General features: G+C 37.6%; 1 protein-coding gene across 1 annotated transcript in view; it reads left to right on the top strand.

Moving 5' to 3' along the window:
• Positions 1 to 18,058, top strand: part of LOC141542966 (maltase-glucoamylase-like) — a 157,702-nt gene that overhangs the window by 136,608 nt on the left and 3,036 nt on the right. Inside the window, exons 98-115 of the mRNA XM_074267708.1 lie at positions 484 to 596; positions 1,260 to 1,385; positions 2,309 to 2,437; positions 2,751 to 2,861; positions 3,123 to 3,185; positions 4,619 to 4,753; positions 5,259 to 5,346; positions 7,146 to 7,284; positions 7,734 to 7,867; positions 8,120 to 8,154; positions 8,243 to 8,359; positions 8,894 to 9,042; positions 9,783 to 9,867; positions 10,191 to 10,247; positions 12,301 to 12,425; positions 14,292 to 14,380; positions 16,624 to 16,673; positions 17,694 to 17,867. Coding sequence (XP_074123809.1) covers positions 484 to 596; positions 1,260 to 1,385; positions 2,309 to 2,437; positions 2,751 to 2,861; positions 3,123 to 3,185; positions 4,619 to 4,753; positions 5,259 to 5,346; positions 7,146 to 7,284; positions 7,734 to 7,867; positions 8,120 to 8,154; positions 8,243 to 8,359; positions 8,894 to 9,042; positions 9,783 to 9,867; positions 10,191 to 10,247; positions 12,301 to 12,425; positions 14,292 to 14,380; positions 16,624 to 16,673; positions 17,694 to 17,867 — 1,919 coding nt within the window. The remainder of the gene's footprint in view (positions 1 to 483; positions 597 to 1,259; positions 1,386 to 2,308; positions 2,438 to 2,750; positions 2,862 to 3,122; positions 3,186 to 4,618; positions 4,754 to 5,258; positions 5,347 to 7,145; positions 7,285 to 7,733; positions 7,868 to 8,119; positions 8,155 to 8,242; positions 8,360 to 8,893; positions 9,043 to 9,782; positions 9,868 to 10,190; positions 10,248 to 12,300; positions 12,426 to 14,291; positions 14,381 to 16,623; positions 16,674 to 17,693; positions 17,868 to 18,058) is intronic.

Here is an 18,058-nt window from a genome sequence, read left to right as displayed (position 1 = left end):
AAAGAAACATGGAATGGGGAAGGTGAGGGACATCTGCAGAAGGACCGATTGTTAGATGTCAGAAGGTTTCCATATGTGGAATTTCCAGTAGGTCTAGCATCAAGGAAAGTACAAAGCTGCAGATGTGGATTTTGAAGCCCTCTCCATAGCTGGTACAACTTAATGGAGAAGTTCATGCATATGGAAAGTGTAACTGCTCATTAACTGTTGAAGTAGTCAACTTTCAATTCTGTATGAGGATAACTGAAATAACAATTAGAGCGATCCACAGATAAACAATTTCCTTAAGTCTTTCTCAACCTTGTGGGAAATTATCATTTCTCATCTCTGGAAGTTTTTAGAAGGAAACTAAAGGACCTTCTTCCTATTTTGGTCATAGAGGATTTCTACTTCTATCTGGGTTGGAGTGGATGATCTTGAGTCTGCTTCAGCCCTTCAATTCTATGACTCCATAGCACTGAACACATCTAATCTTTTTTCCAGATGTGACTTTCCAGCCCACCCCTGCACTGACATATCGTACCATTGGAGGCATTCTGGATTTTTACATGGTTTTGGGGCCAACCCCAGAGCTTGTCACTCAGCAGTACACAGAGGTAGGAAGTCATGCAACCCTTCTGTTGATAATCAAGTGTTTTCTGAGAAATTCCAATTTATTTAGCACTTTACAAGTGCCACTAATTTATAACTATATAGCTTGTTAACTTCATGCTTGTCTTTCTCTAGAATGTGAGCTCTTTAAAGGCAGACAATTTTGTTGTCATTGTATCCTTAGTGCCTAGCACATAGTAAATACTTAACAAATGCCTGTTACTTGACTTGCTGGTGTTGACCTTACTTAGCCACCATCTTTGCAGCAGATCAGTTCATATTAAGAAGAAAGAAAGAAATTTTAAGAAAGAACTCTTTACTACTGCATTATTATAAAGATAGAGATAATCAATCTCTATTTAATGTGCCCCCGATAATCCCAAATTTCTTGAAGATACAAAATAAAAATAATAGTTTATATTTATATAGTGTCTAAAGACTGCTGAAATGCTTTATACATATTATCCCTTTTGAAAAGAGAGATATTCCCAGACTACTACTTCTCTAATTTTATGATATTTACTTTGAACATCTCTGAGTTACTCTGAGCTATGAGGCTATCATATGATGAGAGAGAATTGTTTTAGTGACTCCATATTTGATACCAGCTGTGATCCCTATCCAAAGGAATGGAATCTACAAAAATTGTTTTTTGTCCTTGTTTTCAGTTGATTGGCCGGCCGGTGATGACTCCTTACTGGGCTTTAGGCTTCCAGCTGTGTCGCTATGGATACAAGAATGATTCTGAAATTGCTGAACTTTATGATGCCATGGTGGCTGCTCAGATTCCCTATGTATGGACTTTCTTTACTCAGCATACCCACACCTCTTTCTTAAGAAATCAATCCCAACTTATGTAATTGTCCTTCAGTACTCATGGCTCCGGTTTCTGCTTCCTCTGTTTGATTATAGGAAAGCTCTCAAACGTATTTTAAAGTTGTTACCATTTTAGTTAGATGTCCTCAAAAAAATGATGTTTCTGAATTTTTTCCCAAACATTGTACAGATGAGTGCAACTTTAGTTCAAGCAGTAAGCAGCCATTGTAGCAGAAGAAATCTTAGATTCTAGATAATCTCCACTTGTACAGTATGAAAATGGTATCCAACAGGTATAGATGGGATTGACAGTTTATATTTTAAACAATTATAAGTAATCTAGAGTTTTAGCCATAAATGGATGGAATATGCAGCATATTTCTGTCAAAACATTTAATTTCACTTGTGTCATGTCTCTGCATTTTAAAGCATTGAAAGCAGAAGCCCAGGAGTGAAGTGATCCTAGCTTTAGAGTTAATAGACATCCTCGAGGATTTAGAGTTCAATTTCCTCAGGATCCCATAGCTAGTCATTGTCTGATGTAGCATTTGAACTCAGATCCTCACTCCAAAATATTGTCATTTCCACTATACTCTGCTGCTATACTTTGAGCCATGAGAGCATAAATATTTCAAAGGATTTTGATTTTCTTTTGAAATGTGTTATTTTCCTGGAAGATTGTATTTATAGTGTATTTGGTTCAGCTTGATGTTTGCATTCCAGATACTGATAGGGGGAAGCAGTTTAGGATTGATTATGATAGATTCCAATCAGGAATTATAATTTGATCCTGCAAGAAAATGTTATACAGTAGACTTGCCATGCACAGACAGACTGAGGAGACTTGCTCTGGATCTATTGTCATTATAGTGATATTTCCCTACTTTTCTTTTTCTTCAAGGATGTACAATATGCGGACATTGATTACATGGAGAGGCATTTGGACTTCACTCTCAGCCCCAAATTTGCTGGCCTTCCCAATCTGTTCAATCGAATGAAGGAGAGTGGGATGAGAATTATCCTTATTCTGGTGTGTCACTGAGTTAAGATGTTATTATGTCTTTTTGCTTAATAGGCACTGACCCTCTTGTCTGAGTAATTCTGTCTCTGACATTCATTTAGCCATTACCTTTTCATGCACAATGGTGTTTATTACAATGCTCAGGATAAGGAAACTCGGCAAAAGAAAACTTTATTTCTTACTGTTCAAAAAGAGCTCTGGAGTCCAAAAAGAAGTCTGCAGATGTTAATATTGTCTTCTTCCTCGTTGGCCCTAGATCTTCTCTTTGTATTTGAGTAATTTTGCCTCTTTCACTATAATAACTGTCACTCATTGATTTCAGGACCCAGCCATTTCTGGCAATGAGACCCAGCCATATCTTGCATTCAGTAGGGGATTACAAGAGGATGTGTTCATCAAATGGCCAGATGACAGCGACATTGTTTGGGGAAAGGTAGAGTTTGAGATTAAGGATGAATTCTATACCATGACTGAGTGTGAAGGGATGTCAGAATGTTTATGCATGAATAACTCATTTTCCCCCCACTGTTTTTGTGCATGAATGAATTATGGCAATTTGGTCCTCAAATATTTCCTTGAATGAATGATTTAAATTCTCTTTTGATTCTCCTCATGAAATCCATAAGTTGTAACCCATCTCATATCGAAGATTTATTCCCAGTAAATGTTCCCTTTCTTCTTCTTTCCCCTACAGGTTTGGCCATATTTGCCCAATATCACTATTAATGAATCTCTTGACTGGGATACACAAGTGAAGGTAAAAGATTCTTTGGGGGTATGGGTTGTGAAAGCTTTTATAATAGAGAAGTAGTTTGTAGCCTTCAGATTGTTAAAGGCAATAGTCCTTGCTCTGTTTCTTGCAAATTCATCACTTGGCACAGTGCCTGACACACAATGAATGCTTTATAAATGATCTTTAACTTTTGACTAACTGACTAATGTATACTTTTCTTGTTGACACTGACAGACCCTTTTATGGGGTCTTTGTGTCCTTTCTTCATAGCTCTCCTGTCTCTTCATTTGACTGCTACTGGTCTTAAGAATTATGGGCCAATGTAGTGGGTTTGGGATTATGTGCTAGTCTTCTAACTTCTTAGTGCCCTCCTGGTACTTCTCCAGGAGTACCCGTGGCCTTAGTTACAGGTAAATAGCTGAGCTGCATCAGTGGAGGGAATTTCTACATGGCCAGCTACCTGAACTGAGACACTCTCAGACCTAAGCAAACAACAAATGCTAGGGAAAGTATTCATAAAAATGCAGATTATGTACCTTTTAACAATTATAAATACAAAGAATTGTTAAAGAAGCTGGCTTATGAGTTAATTGTTATTTAGAGTTAATTGTTACCTCATTCCTCTTTCATTTCCTTAAGTCCTGTCTTGCTCCCAAATATGGCTATTGATTTGTCATGACTGATGCTCTCCTCAATTCCAGTTTTCTTTCTGTACTTGCTTGCAAGCATTCTTCCCCAAAGGACCAAATCTTATTTTTCAATCCTTAACAGGCAGGCCATCTCCATTGGTTCTCAGTATCCATTCAAAAGGCATTAGTGCACAGCTGCTAGGTAGTACAGTGGGTAACACTGGAATCAAGAAGACCTGACTTCAGATTTGGCCTCAGATACTTATCTGTGTGACCTTGGGCAAATCACTTAACCCTGTTTGTCTTAGTTTCCTTATATGTAAAAAGAGCTGGAAAAGGAAATGGTAAACTGCTCTATTATCTTTGCTAAGAAAATACCAAATGGAGTAACAGAGTTAGTTAGACTTAATTGAATGACTGAACAATTATTATATACATAGACACGGGAACAAAGAATCCCCAAATATCATTATAGGCAGATAATATCTGTCAAATAGAAGCAGGAGTCCATTTGTTACAATTAGAGAGTCAATTTAAAGCCTTGGATTTATCTCTGATTATTCCACCTTGGTAAGTATTCAATTGAATTGTGATCCTGTGGTTTCTATGAAACCAAGAATTCTTTGGAAAATGTTTTGAACTTTTTCAAAGTTATCTGCATTCAATAGCAGAATTGCAACTAATAAGTAACTTATTATTTAATATATATTAATATGTGTAATTAATTATGTATAGTGTATATATATATATATATATATATATATATATATATAAATTTGCTTGCCAATGGCCTGATCATTTTGTCTGGTGATTGTTTCATTTTTACAGTTATACAGAGCTCATGTTGCCTTCCCAGACTTTTTCCGTAATTCAACAGCCACGTGGTGGAAGCGAGAATTGCTAGAACTCCACACCAATCCCAATGAGCCACAAAAGAGCTTGAAGTATGATGGAATATGGATTGTAAGTGTGTGTGTGTGTGTGTATGTATACAAAAGCATGCATACATATCCTATAATAGTTTGATGTTTGTTTATTTCTGCACATATATAAAATTAGTCTCCAGTGAAGTGAATCAGATAATAAATGATGAATATATTCTGGACACAATCTTACCTGAAGCTGATACTTTCTAATTAGACATTAAACAGTCTCTATTTCTATCACATATCCATCATGACTTTCTTCTGCAGGGAAGATGCCTAAGGTATCACCCATCAGGTAATTTATCTTTTATTCATCGGAGAAAATTGTTTCACTCTCCAGCATGGCCTGAGAAAAAGTGAGGCCCAGTCTTTCCAGGTGATCCCCATCACCTTAACCTTTGCCTTTCTGATTAATCAGTCCCCCATATGATGAGTGCAACAGATGGTTCATTTGTTTATTATCAACTGGTAGAAGATAATTACACCATATTCATGTATGAATGTAATATTCATATACATACATATTTGTTTTACATTTTTAGGACATGAATGAACCATCAAATTTTGTGGATGGGGCAGTTCCTTCAGGTTGCAAGAATAACACATTAAACCATCCTCCTTATATGCCCTGTAAGTATATTTCTTGTTGAGTGATCATTACCTAGTCTCAGCATGATCTTGCCAAAGAAACTTGGAATGAGGATTTTTTTATTCATTACCAGCAGCCCAGCATTGGCAGGACAATATCTTGAGGGACAAATCTATCAGCATTCTAAACTGTCGTGGTTTACATTATAAGTGTGTATAGGCCAAATGCTGAACCCTTGGCAAGCACTTCCCTTTAGAAAGGATGTGACATAGAAGGAAAGTAAGTAATTTTTTGTTAGGTGAAGATGAGGAAGGATTCAAGTACAAAGTGCACCCTGTGTAAATAGACAAAAGTGGAACAAGAATTTTGGCTTCAAACAAGGGACTGATTTTGTCCAAAGATGTGCCTGGCATACAGACTTAAATAAGGCTTCAAATGGTGCAAGTCCTAGAGTAGCTTATTTTTTACCCTATAGTTGTAAGAATCCAACAAAGCTTTTTGACCATGGTGGTTATATAACCTGTCATGTGCCTAAAGATAATTTTTCACATTGTGTGAAGACTGGGTTAAAGAAGAGTGTGGATTCTCCAACAGTACATATGGTCTTAGTTATAGGCAAATAGCTAAGCTGCTTCAGGGGACAGAATTTCTACCATCTGAGACCTGTTGACCTACCATCCATGTCCTTGGAGTAAGCAGGCCTCGTTCCTGCCTCGATCCTCATGTTGCCTTGATTATTATGAACTTTATAAAATGCCATTCATTGTTTCCAAAAAGAACATAGGCAGTCACTAAAAAATGCAGCTTCTAAAAGACTCAGTTCAAAAGCGTGTCTTGGGGGAGTTAGTAAATTTTTCTGGGCCAGGCCTTTTAGATATTAGTTCATCTAAAGGTTCATCATTTTCTTGACTATGGCCATAAATTACATTCCCTGCAGCAAGGTCAAAGAAGGGATGGCAGAGAAACTTGGGATTATCTTCCATGTTTCCCTGAATGAAGACACTTATTTCACTTCTTATCAAATAACAGAATTTTTGTTCAATCTAATTCTTATTGTTAATTTTTAAAACTTCTCTGCAACATTTGTCACTGAATGGAACTTCCTGGTCAGTAGAGATTGTTTCATTCTTGGTGCTTGTATCCCCAACATGTATCATTCTTGGTGCCCAGGAAGCAATTAATCAATTGATTGTTGGTTTTTTGGGGGGAAGTGGGGAATTGATCAGTTCATTGTTCACTTTTTCCTCAATTTCCTTTATGTCTTTTACTTTTCTGGCACCTTGCTCTCTTTCTATCTTTTTAACCTCTTTTTATCTATTCCTTTCTTTTTCCTTCTGATACTTTAACACAGACATATGCAAAAATTCTTGAATTTGGAGAGCTTCATTCAAGTCCAGTCTCCCAGTGCTTAATTCATAAGGTCCTTTTCTAACTAATTTCAGTGATGTCTATGGGATATATGGTCTTGTGGTGTAGTAATGTATTCTGAGTTAAAAGACTTGAACTAATGTCACACTTCTGCCATTTATGGTGCTTTTTGACCTTGAATATTTTTGGACCTTCTTCCTATACACAAGTGGGGTGGACTTACCAGTTTTCTAAAGCTTCTCCAGTCCTAAATCTAATAGTTTGAACACTGTTCAGAAATCATTTTCAGTTTTCCATTTCTTTACTGAACACTGTAGCCTTTGCATGTTCTAGGTCTGACCTGCTTTTTGGTCCCAAACTCATATTCCATTCTCTCTCATCCTCTCAGCTCCAACCACCTCCTTCACCACTACCAGATGTGAACTACTTGTCATTGTAAGAGTCTCTCACATCATTGAATTTTTTCCCTCAGATCTGCAGTCAAGAGACGCAGGCCTGAGCAGCAAGACCCTGTGCATGGAAAGCCAGCAGATCCTGCCTGATGGAAGCCCAGTGAGGCACTATGATGTACACAGTCTCTATGGCTGGTCCCAGACAAAGCCAACATATGAGTGAGTCCCTGTCTCCCTCTTCCTGAGGCCCACATGGCAGGTAGTTGGTAAACAGAGTTGGAGTTCCCAACGAATGAAATTGCAGGGTTAGTTCCTACCTTTAATCTCTTTTGCATGTTTAGGAAATACATATTGATCAGAATTATTTTAAGTGACACATCATGTGAATCTATTCAAAAGCTGAAGTAAAATATATTCCTCTTCTCCCCCACAAACTTTTATAAACTAAGTGAAATTGTATTTCTTACCCAATATTTTTACCTAATTCATCCCCTAGTGCTGGTTCCTTCCTGCATCAATTACAGATTGCAGTTTTGCTCCCACTTTCCCACTTTGTTCTCATAGTCATTATCTGAGAATGGTCCTCAGTTCTTGGGCTTCACTCAGAGCTCCCTGACCTTTGGCCCTTCACATTTAGGTTGTGATTTCTTGTTTTCTTCCCTGATCAGAGGTGTGCAGGAGGCTACTGGACAGAGAGGAATTGTGGTCACTCGCTCAACCTTCCCTTCTTCAGGACGCTGGGCAGGACATTGGCTGGGGGACAACACTGCAGCATGGGACCAGCTCTATAAATCCATCATTGGTAAGTGCAGGGCTAGTCCCGAAGGCTTTCCTTGGAGGAGAAAGGAATCTAGTCCAGGTGGTCAGTAAACTGATAATTATTTTGGATTCTTGAAGAGAATCAGAGAGGAGTCAGGTCATTACTATTTCATTGTATCACTCTGTGTGTATTATGGGACTTTTCTCTATGCTGAGGTATTTAAGTCAAGGAACAGGGTAGATCAGAGCCTCTTCACTCTACCAACTTGTCTCATTGCTGTGGTTCTCATTGCAGGTATGATGGAATTCAGTCTCTTTGGAATATCCTATGTAAGTCTCCCTCAAGTCACTTCATCATTGTTAAGATTGGTTCAGAAACTCCCAGCATCCTCTTTGTGTTTCCCTTTTCTGTTCTCAGACTGGAGCTGATATCTGTGGGTTCAATGGAGATGCTGAATATGAGATGTGTGCTCGCTGGATGCAACTGGGAGCCTTTTACCCTTTCTCTAGGAACCACAATACAGTTGGGCCCAGAGTAAGATACCTGCCTTGGTACCTGTTCCAAATCCTCCCTCATGAGTTAATGGATCCCTCTTTCCTGGAAGCCACCTCATTAGTCACCAGTCCTTCACTTCACAACAGACTGTGTAACCTGCATTCTGGTACAAAAAAAAAAAAAGATTTTAGAGAGCAAAGATCCCTTCTGTTCTGGCTGACCTCTGGGCAGTTTTCACAGTTCTGTCAGGAGATTATAAAGCCAGGGCCCCCTAATGTTTCACAGTATGCGTTAGATTTAACATGGCACTGGAAAATTGCTGCAGAAGAAATATGTTAGGTCTGTGCTGTCCATGATATATTTTTATCAGGGCTCAGACAAAACACGGAAAGAAGAATCAGAATGTCTTCCTTAGCCAAGATGCGTGGGGATGGTAGCCTGGGGAATTAGGAAGCAACCCTGCTGCTTCTGCAGATTCTCTGTGTAGTAGAGAGTGGCTCATTAGGTATCCGGCCTATTTCCCAGTGAAGTAAAATGAAGGATTTGTATGAATATTTCTTTCCATATCTGTAGAGACAAGACCCTGTGGCTTGGAATTCCACCTTTGAGGATCTTTCAAGAAAAGTTCTTCAGACAAGATACACACTCTTGCCTTATCTCTACACCCTGATGCACAAGGCCCATGTGGAAGGCAGCACTGTTGTCCGGCCCCTCCTTCATGAGTAAGTGCCCACTCTGTGTCTGGGGGTCCTGTGTGGGATTCCACTTAGAATTGCAATAGGAAGCTCTTTAATGTGTTGCTTCCCCCTCTTATGATGGTAGGACCTTGAGAACAGTATCTGTCTTGCCTTTCTATTTGTTTCCCTGCTGCCTTGCATCTGATGAGCACTTGATCAATGTTTTTTCATTCATTGATCCATTCTAAAATGAAGTATGTTCTCATCTATAGAGGTAGCATATGGAAACCTTAGAGTCAGAAGACAATAAGAAGACAACCTTCTTCTTGTTCTTGCCATTTATCTCAGCTAGGACAGTAGCTTGTGACCATGAGTAAACCATTTATCCTCTTTGAGGCTCTTTTTTTCTTATTTGTAAAGTGAAGACTACAATAATGACACTTCCCACTTCATAGATTTGCTATGAGGAAAGACTTTTGCAAACCTTAAAGCACTGTATCAGTTTTTTTTTTTATATTATTTTTATTATAATCTTACTCTTTTAGAACATGAAAATTATGTAGAGACACTGGATAATCTTTTATTTCTGGTTTAATGATATGATAAGGCACATTTTTCTTTTTAAAGCAACAAATTTTCCTTTCTCTTTTATGACTGGAATGGGCTAAATTAGTTTGCATTTCCTGAATATTTACATAATAGTAGATGAAAGCCTAGGGCCTTGGAAATAAGGAAAAATCAATTCTGTGTACCATTGAATTGAGACATCATATTTCTCTGCTCAGATTTGTGGAAGACAAAGCAACGTGGAACATATCCCATCAATTCTTGTGGGGCCCGGCCCTTTTAATCAGTCCTGTCCTGGAACCTGTGAGTATAGATTTTTCTGAGCCTATACAAGATACAAACTGAGATAGAATATTGAATAGTAGAAAGGAATATGAGGTTGGCATTCTGAGTCCTAAGGTGTGGGTTTTTGTTTTGTCCTTGAATTTCTTTGCAGCTTAAAATCATTCTTGATTCTTCCAATTGTCTTCCAAAAGACCATTAGGAAATGATAAATCCATAGGAAATTTGCTTTGGAGTACTCTTAAATGTGATGGTTATTCATGCTAATTCCTCTTGGAAATTCTGGGCAATTTCTCCAGTTATTTATTTATTTACTTATTTTTATGTTATCTAATTGGTTGTAGAATGCCTGGAATGTGACTGCCTACTTCCCCAATGCCCGCTGGTATGATTACTACACGGTAAGTCTCTGTGATGGTACGCAGAAGCTCATGTTCCCTCTGTTCTGAATAGTGTATCTGGTCTAGGTATCAGATGGGCTGGTGGGTAGTTAAGATATCTCATCCTGGAATATTATTAGGATGTGGGTAAGCTTTGCTTCTTGCTGGCCTAAGATAGTTATCCTTGTCATACTTTATCATTGATAGTCTTTCCAGTTTTCTAGACCATAAGCATGGTAAAGTCAACTATTTATGGAAGCACATTTCAAAAATAAGGGACCTATGATCACTAGACCTTAGGAGCTGAATAAATCATTTGCGTGTTAGTAGAAAAAAGCCATTTTATGAAATGGATAGAGCAACTTTTGCTCACAGGATCTTCAACTTTTGAATTAGTTTTGGCCAGATTCATGCTCAGGGCTTCAGAAATAGCTTTGGTGGAAAAGTTTCTACTAAGACAGAAGCAATGTAGTCAATGCCTGCGAGAATCATGAAACTGATGAATAAGTTTTTATTTCCCTTATTCAAAGGTATGAAAAGACAGGTTGTGGATTAGTGCCAGCAAGAATTATTTATACTATGATCCAGCCAGGATTGGTACAAATTTCTAAAACTTTTACCTCATCTGTTATATAGATGATTTTACGTAAATTATTATTAATAATAAATCTCCCATAAATATGTCTGATCAACACTTTTTAAGCAATTTTAGCTATCAAGATTGAGAGAGATATAGGATGGTCTGTTCTTTCCACTCTTGGAAAAGAACTGGGGATTATTCCCATTCTATTCCCCTAAAAGGGAATAGAAAGGAAAAAAAAAAAATTAGAAAATAGAAGAAAGGAAAGAAGGCAACAGAAGAAGAAATAAAGATTGTATCCAATTTTTATCCATTCCATAACAGAAAACTGAAATAAAAATCTTCCAAGCAATAACAGAAAAACTAAATCATAGTGTCTCAGAATTGAGAGAGACCATGAAACTTACCTAATCTAAATCTTAATCTTCAAAGCTTTCCTTTCTTCTGCCACATTTCCAAAGAGATGCTAGACAGCATTTTTTGCTTAATTGATGTCCTTGTTCTTGAAGAGGACCTTGACATCAGGGAGATGATGCTATGACATGCAAATGAATTGTATTTAAGTGAAGGAAGGTTTGTGCAATGTCACTGCCTCACATTCCCCTCCAGAGCCATTGGGGTCCAGTGGCCAGGTAGAGATCAGGATGACTGAAGAAAGTCCTGGATACTTTGGGAGACCTTGGCCTTTTTAAGCTAAGGTCTTCAACAGGTCTCAGTTTGACTGAGACTGCACCCAATCAGTGGTTAAAGCTAGGTAGCAATTGAGGTAGAGACTCTCCTTCACCTGGTCCAAAAAAAGATCTAAATAAGTAAATGAATAAATGAGCTAATCTTGAAATCAGGATTTCTGGCCAAAACTGAAACAGCCTCCTATTTATTTTCAAATCAGGACTCAAAACTGGTCAAATGGGGCTTGGCCTAGGACCAATTGTTAGCTAATTAGAATCAGATTGGTTTTGGTTTAAGGCATGGTCCTTAAGAAAAAAATCCAGCCAGTAAACCCCAAGATATCTTTGGAGGGTTCAGAGATGCAAAAGAGAAAACAAATGATTTTAAGAGCATCTGTAGATAAGGGTATGATACCCTATGTGGACAGAGGAAAGACGGGAATGAGAAAGGGATGAAAGCAGTCTAACTTGTTGAGGCAAACTGAAAAAACCTGAAGTCTTGTTTAGATAGTTATTCTTCTCCAAGCCTACTTTTAAACTTAGTGAAGTAAGTGATTATGGATTCATTTAGGGTAGGCTTACTGGAGACTGGACAGTGGGAGAGTTGAAGTTGAGGCTGGGGAAGGGTAAGTACTAAATGAAAGCTCCTCTGGGTGAAAGTGTACTGGTTTAAGGTGTAGCAGTACATCAATATGGTTGATAGGTAGCTAGAATAAAGTCCAGTAAAATGAATAGGAAGGATTGAAACTTTTATTTTGCCATGTTAATATTCAGCTAAAGTGAAGTACCTTAAACAAGTATTATCCCCATCTACTTCTTGCCACAGGGATCAGACATGGGAGTGAAGGGACAGCTTAAGACATTATTAGCTCCTCTTGACCACATTAATCTTCATATCCGTGGGGGCTACATTCTTCCATGGCAAGAACCCGCCAATAACACCCACTACAGGTGAGTGAGAAAGCAGAGATTCTCCCTATCCATACCATCCATAGACATTTGTTTCAACATTAATTTCTCTTGGAGTGTGGGAGCTCCTTGACCCAATTTACATCAAATTCTTTAACTATCATAAATCATTCTCAGGTTTTGGTTGGAAAGAAATAGTACAAAGAAGCAGCATGATGTAGTAGTAGAAGAACAAATATGGAGTCACAGGACCTGTAAAGACCTAACCTTTCTAGACCTCAACCCATCTAGAATATGAGAGAATTAAATTAACTGTGCTTTCAGGTATAAATATATGGTCCTATCATTTCTTAAGGCACAATGTGCCTTAAGTGCTGGTTTTCCAATTGGTATCTGAGTTTGAATCCCAGCTCTACTAGACAGAGGTCAAGTTACTTGCTCAGGGTCTCACATTGGACTTTATTTAGGTTTTGGTTTCTGATCTTTAAAAGAGGGTATTGGACTAGATGAATGAAAAGTATATACTATAGGCTAAGTGGGGCAGCTAGGTGGTACAGTGGATAGAGCTCTGGGTCTGGAGTTGGGTAGATTCATTTTCATGAATTTATCCGACTTCAGATCTGGCCTCAGACACTTACTAGCTGTATGATGCTGGGCAAGTTGCTTAACCCTGTTTGCCTCAGTTTCCTCATCTGTAAAATGAGCTATAAGAGGAAATGGCAAACCACTTCAGTATCTTTGCCAAGAAATCCCATACGGGGTCAGGAATGGTCAAACAAGACTGAAAAATGACTAAGACAAATAAATGTAATCCAAGTCCTGTGCTAAACCTTGAATACAAACACAAAACTAAAAATAGTCTTTCTCCTCAAGGTACTTAAATTGCTAATAGAAAGAGGCAGCACATGCAGGAGAAAAATGGACAATGAAGGGTACTTTTATTTGTAAAGTTACAGCAATGGTGAATGGAGTCAAAGGGAATAGAATGATACAGCCTTTCTGGTAGCAGTTATAATATAGTAGGATTGCTTTAGTTATGGATCTAGAATTGAATTCAGGGGTGGGATAGAGGGATATATGTATAACACCCAAGTTACTTGTAAGAAGATGGCTGGATAGTAAGACAAGAGTGGCCAGTGTAGTGGGCACATGAGTAAATGGACACTTACAGGATTGTTGTTCTTGATGCTTTAATTTGAATTTTTGAGCAGCTGGATGATTCAATGGATGATGCTCTGTTCCTGGATTCAGAAAGAACTGAATCTAATTCTTGGTCACTTAACTAGTTGTGTGACCTTGGGCAAGTCAGTTAACCTTAATTTACCTTAATCTATTGGAAAAGAAAATGACAAACCATTCCAATATCTTTGCTAAGAAAACTCCATGGACATTATTGACATGGGGCCATGAAGAGTTGGAAATAACTGAAAAAAAATATGAATTTAAATTCTCTATATAATATTATCAGATGCTCCAAAGGTAGCTAGGTGGTACAGCACATAGAATTTGGGGCCTGAAGTCAGGAAGACCTGAATTCAAATCTTAGCTACAATACTTACTAGCTGTGTTACTTTTCATTTATTTCAGTTGTGTCCAACTCTGTGCAACTCTAAGGACTTTTTTTGTCCATGGGGATTTTTGATAAACATACTGGAGTGGTTTGCCACTTCCTCTTTAATGGCAAAAGCCAATCATTTAATCTCTGTCCACTTCAATTTCCCTATTTGTAAATTGGAGATAATAGTAGCACTTGAGGGAGGGCTGTTGTGAAAATCAAATGAGGTAACATATGTTGTGCTTTACAAACATTAGTGTGCTATGTGAATCCTAGCTAGGTTTATTATTATTGTTATTATAATAACTAAATTGTACTCCGGTTGCGGGTCTTTTTTCCTTATGCTAACATAGCCGGCAAAACTTCATGGGTCTCACAGCTGCCTTGGATGATGGAGGAAAAGCTGAAGGTTGGCTCTTCTGGGATGATGGACAGAGCATCAGTGAGTAGGGGCTGCCCAGGAAGAGTCTAATAGCCTCCCTCAAAAGCCTTACCTATACTACAGATTTGTTTTGTCCTTTTCTTCAAGTTTAAACTCCTTATAAAGTTTTATTTTTAAAGCCAGGGATAGCCACAATATGGCATGGTAAATAGGGTAGTAAATTTCCAGTCAGAGCAATCTGAGCATAAATCCTGTTTAGCTGTAATTAGCAATTAATTTAATCTTTCTGCCTCAGTCTCTTCATCTATCAAATGAGATGTTGAATTCTATGTCTTCCAAGTCCTTCTATCTATTATCCTATTTTTATAGAAAGTCTGCATTATCTAGGGATTTGACCCAGTTAAAGGTACATAAGCACTAAGTCCCATTCCAGAACCCAGATATCCACCCCACAGGAATGAAGTCATCTAAGAAAAGTTTTTTTTAATTAATATCTCTTATTTATTTCTGAGTCTCCTTTTCCCTTTTCCATCAAACTATCCTTTGAGACAAACAATGAAAAAGAAGGGCAAGGAGATGGCAAAACAATTCAAGTATCCTCTTTGTTACTAGGACATAGTTTTCATGTGGTAAAGAAGCCCCTTACATGAGTCGTAGGTAGCTATGATAACAATTCTTTCCTAGTATATCCTAGAAAAGCTTGCTAACAGGGATGCACATTGTCCCATGAAGATCAAAAGATGTCTACCTATTTGGTAATATCTTGATGGTTGTGGTGGTGGTTTTATCCTCAACTGTAGCCAGAAGACAGATGCTTATTCCCTTTCCCAAGTAATTGATGTTATTAGATACAATATAGTGGTTTCCTGTAATACTTAGAACATATTGTCTGAGCTCCCATTGGCGATGTATAGAGAAAATACACCCAAAGTAGCACCACCATCACTCAATCAACATATTTATTTAATTGTTAGTTTAAGCAGTGATTAGACACAGATGTGACAAGATCATGTTTTGTATTTAGCTTTTAAATAGGCTACATCTTAATAATCATAATTAATTCTAATTCCTTCTAATTAATAATAGTAAATCAGCATGGTCTATGGGTAAACCCAAGAACTAGACTATTAATAACGTATTAAAAATTCTGCCAGGTATATGTGTATTGCCCCACCATGAAAGTATTCTATTGAGAGAATCATCTGGGTTTTCAAAAACTATAAAAGCAAAACAAAAGCTGTAGGAGTCGCAGGAGTCTTATCAGTGAGGGATTCTTCAATGTTAGGTCCCAGATTCTTCATGTATTTATCTGCTTGAGAGACAGAGTCAAAACACCCATCTTCAAATTCTGCCTCTGATACTTGCTATCTATGTGATGTAATCTCTTGAGGATGCTTTCATTTATAAAATGACAGGATTGGACAAAACAGACTCTAGGTTCCTTTTCTTCTGGATTTATGGCAGTTGTCTCAGTAGTCCACAGATTGTCTACTCATTTCAGCTGCAGCAATTCAAGAAAACAGTATAGTAAGATGTGGAATTTATTATGATCTGCCTCAGGAGAGCAAGTACCAGTGCTGATGAAATCATCATGTATCTTTACATTATTTTTACATGTAATTGGAAAATTAAAAAAAAAAAAAAAGTCTTCATGGATCCTTGAAGCATTTAAATAAAGTCCAAATGCCTATTATCTCCAGAACTTTTTTCTTCCCATTCATCTAATGAGTCAGTAAATCCTGTTATCTTTTTCTCATGGTATTTTAGATCAGCATGACCTTAAAGTCTACCAAAGTTCCCTTTTTTCTTTTATAATCATTTCATTCTGATTGTCTTTTTCTAATCTCTGGCTCCTCCCATGAACTAGGCTCCTCACTCTTTCCCTCTGTTACTAAAAACCATAGCACATCCTAACATTGACAAGTTGATAGAAAATTAATTTTTCAGGAGGCAATCTTGTTACTTTTATGTCCCATTGGGACTATATAAAAATCTAACAATGGCAGTGGCTCTGCTCGCCACAGGATCATCAGTAACCAAAGCACAGGTGTAAAATGGAGAGAATGGAACAGTTATAAAGAACACTTGAGAGAATAGAATGGAGATGCAAGGTGTTTGAAGGAAAAGGCTTCTCCACTAAACTCAGCACTTAACTTTGAATGGGAGTTATTTTCACATACCTCTAAACTCCCCCCTAACCTCAGGAGTGTGTGGGAGGCGGGGAAGGTGATGGGTGAAGATTGGAGATGAGAACTAGTCAGGGAAGATGTGATGATCCTCTTGAACTTATTCTTCATTTGCAGATACATATGAAGAGGGAAAGTATTACTTGGCAAACTTTTCTGTTGGACAGGTAAGTGTTATTAATGATATTAAAGGCCTATATTATACCATTTATGAAGATAGTGTAGTAGATGAAGCATAGGCTGGGAATATATAAAATAATGGTTTCAAATCCCATTTTTAATACTAGTTATGTAACTCTGGACAAGTCATGTAACCAGTTTGTGGCTCAGGCAACTCCTTGATAACAACTATTACTTACATAGCCCTTTATATTTATTATTGAATTTAATCCTTACAACATATGAAGTAGGTGCTATTATTTTCTCCATTGTACAAATCAAAAAATGAGTTTAAGAGTGATTAAGTAACTTGCTTGAGATTATAAAGCTAGAAAGTGTCTGGTTTGGACTCAAGTCTTCCTGAGTCAAGCTTTATCAAGATGTTTCTTGACAGTATGCCTTCTATGTCTTTCTCCACTGCCTTGTGGTTCTTCCCCATTTATAAGTATGTTCTCTGTCCTCATTGGCCTGGAAGGCCTGAGTTCTATCTATATGATCTTGAGCATTCAATTTGCTCTTTGGGACCTCCGTTCCTAATCTGTAAATTGAGAAGAATGAACAAAATTATTCTTTTACCACCCAATAAGTATAATTTTAGTCTCCACAATTTGAAATCAGTGACTCTGTCTCTCACAGGATCTAGTTAAGTTTGAAGAAGAAAACAGGTGCTCCCTAATTGTTCTTTGAGTCAGAAGACACCTGTCAGGAGATATAGATGTATTCATTGCTAGGTACCTAAACAGTCCTGGCTATCCTGTGATAATATTCTGATAAAGATAAAGGCAATGATCTTGAAATTGTCTTCATTATTTAATCTAATTAATAGTGCCTTGGTTTCCCCATCAGGAAAAGATAATTTAATACCTACTTTTCTGTCTCAATAAGAAGGGCAAAATAATTCTTGAGAAAGGGAGAAATGAACTGATTCAGAGTAATTGTAGCCTATTTACTTGATTTGGAATGAAGAGAAATAAAGTGGCTTTATAATTCTTCTCCTCCCCATCCCCAATGATTTTATCTTTTCGCAGAACAAATTGGAGAACCACATCATTCACAATAACTACATTGTAGCTACGGAACCACTGTGGCTGGGCTATATTAATATATGGGGAGCAGGCACTGGCTCTATTACCCAAGTCATTGTTACTTACAACAGCCAGAGTTTCCCCTTAAACAGCTTTCATCATGACCAAGCAACACAGGTTTGTGATAATGAAATCTGAGTGAAATGTCTAACTTTGAGCTCTTATATCTCTAGGTTCAAGTCTTTGCCTTACCATTGCCCCACCTCTCCACCCATCACTTCCACCACTTTAGTTCAAAGGAAAGTAAAAATGGGATCTATAGGAGAGACAGAGGCTCTTAATCCTAAATTCATTAGATTGTCATATTT

Source organism: Sminthopsis crassicaudata, chromosome 5 (assembly GCF_048593235.1).
Source record: "Sminthopsis crassicaudata isolate SCR6 chromosome 5, ASM4859323v1, whole genome shotgun sequence".
Lineage (NCBI taxonomy): Eukaryota > Metazoa > Chordata > Mammalia > Dasyuromorphia > Dasyuridae > Sminthopsis > Sminthopsis crassicaudata.
This window is presented reverse-complemented; position numbering and strand designations above follow the sequence as displayed.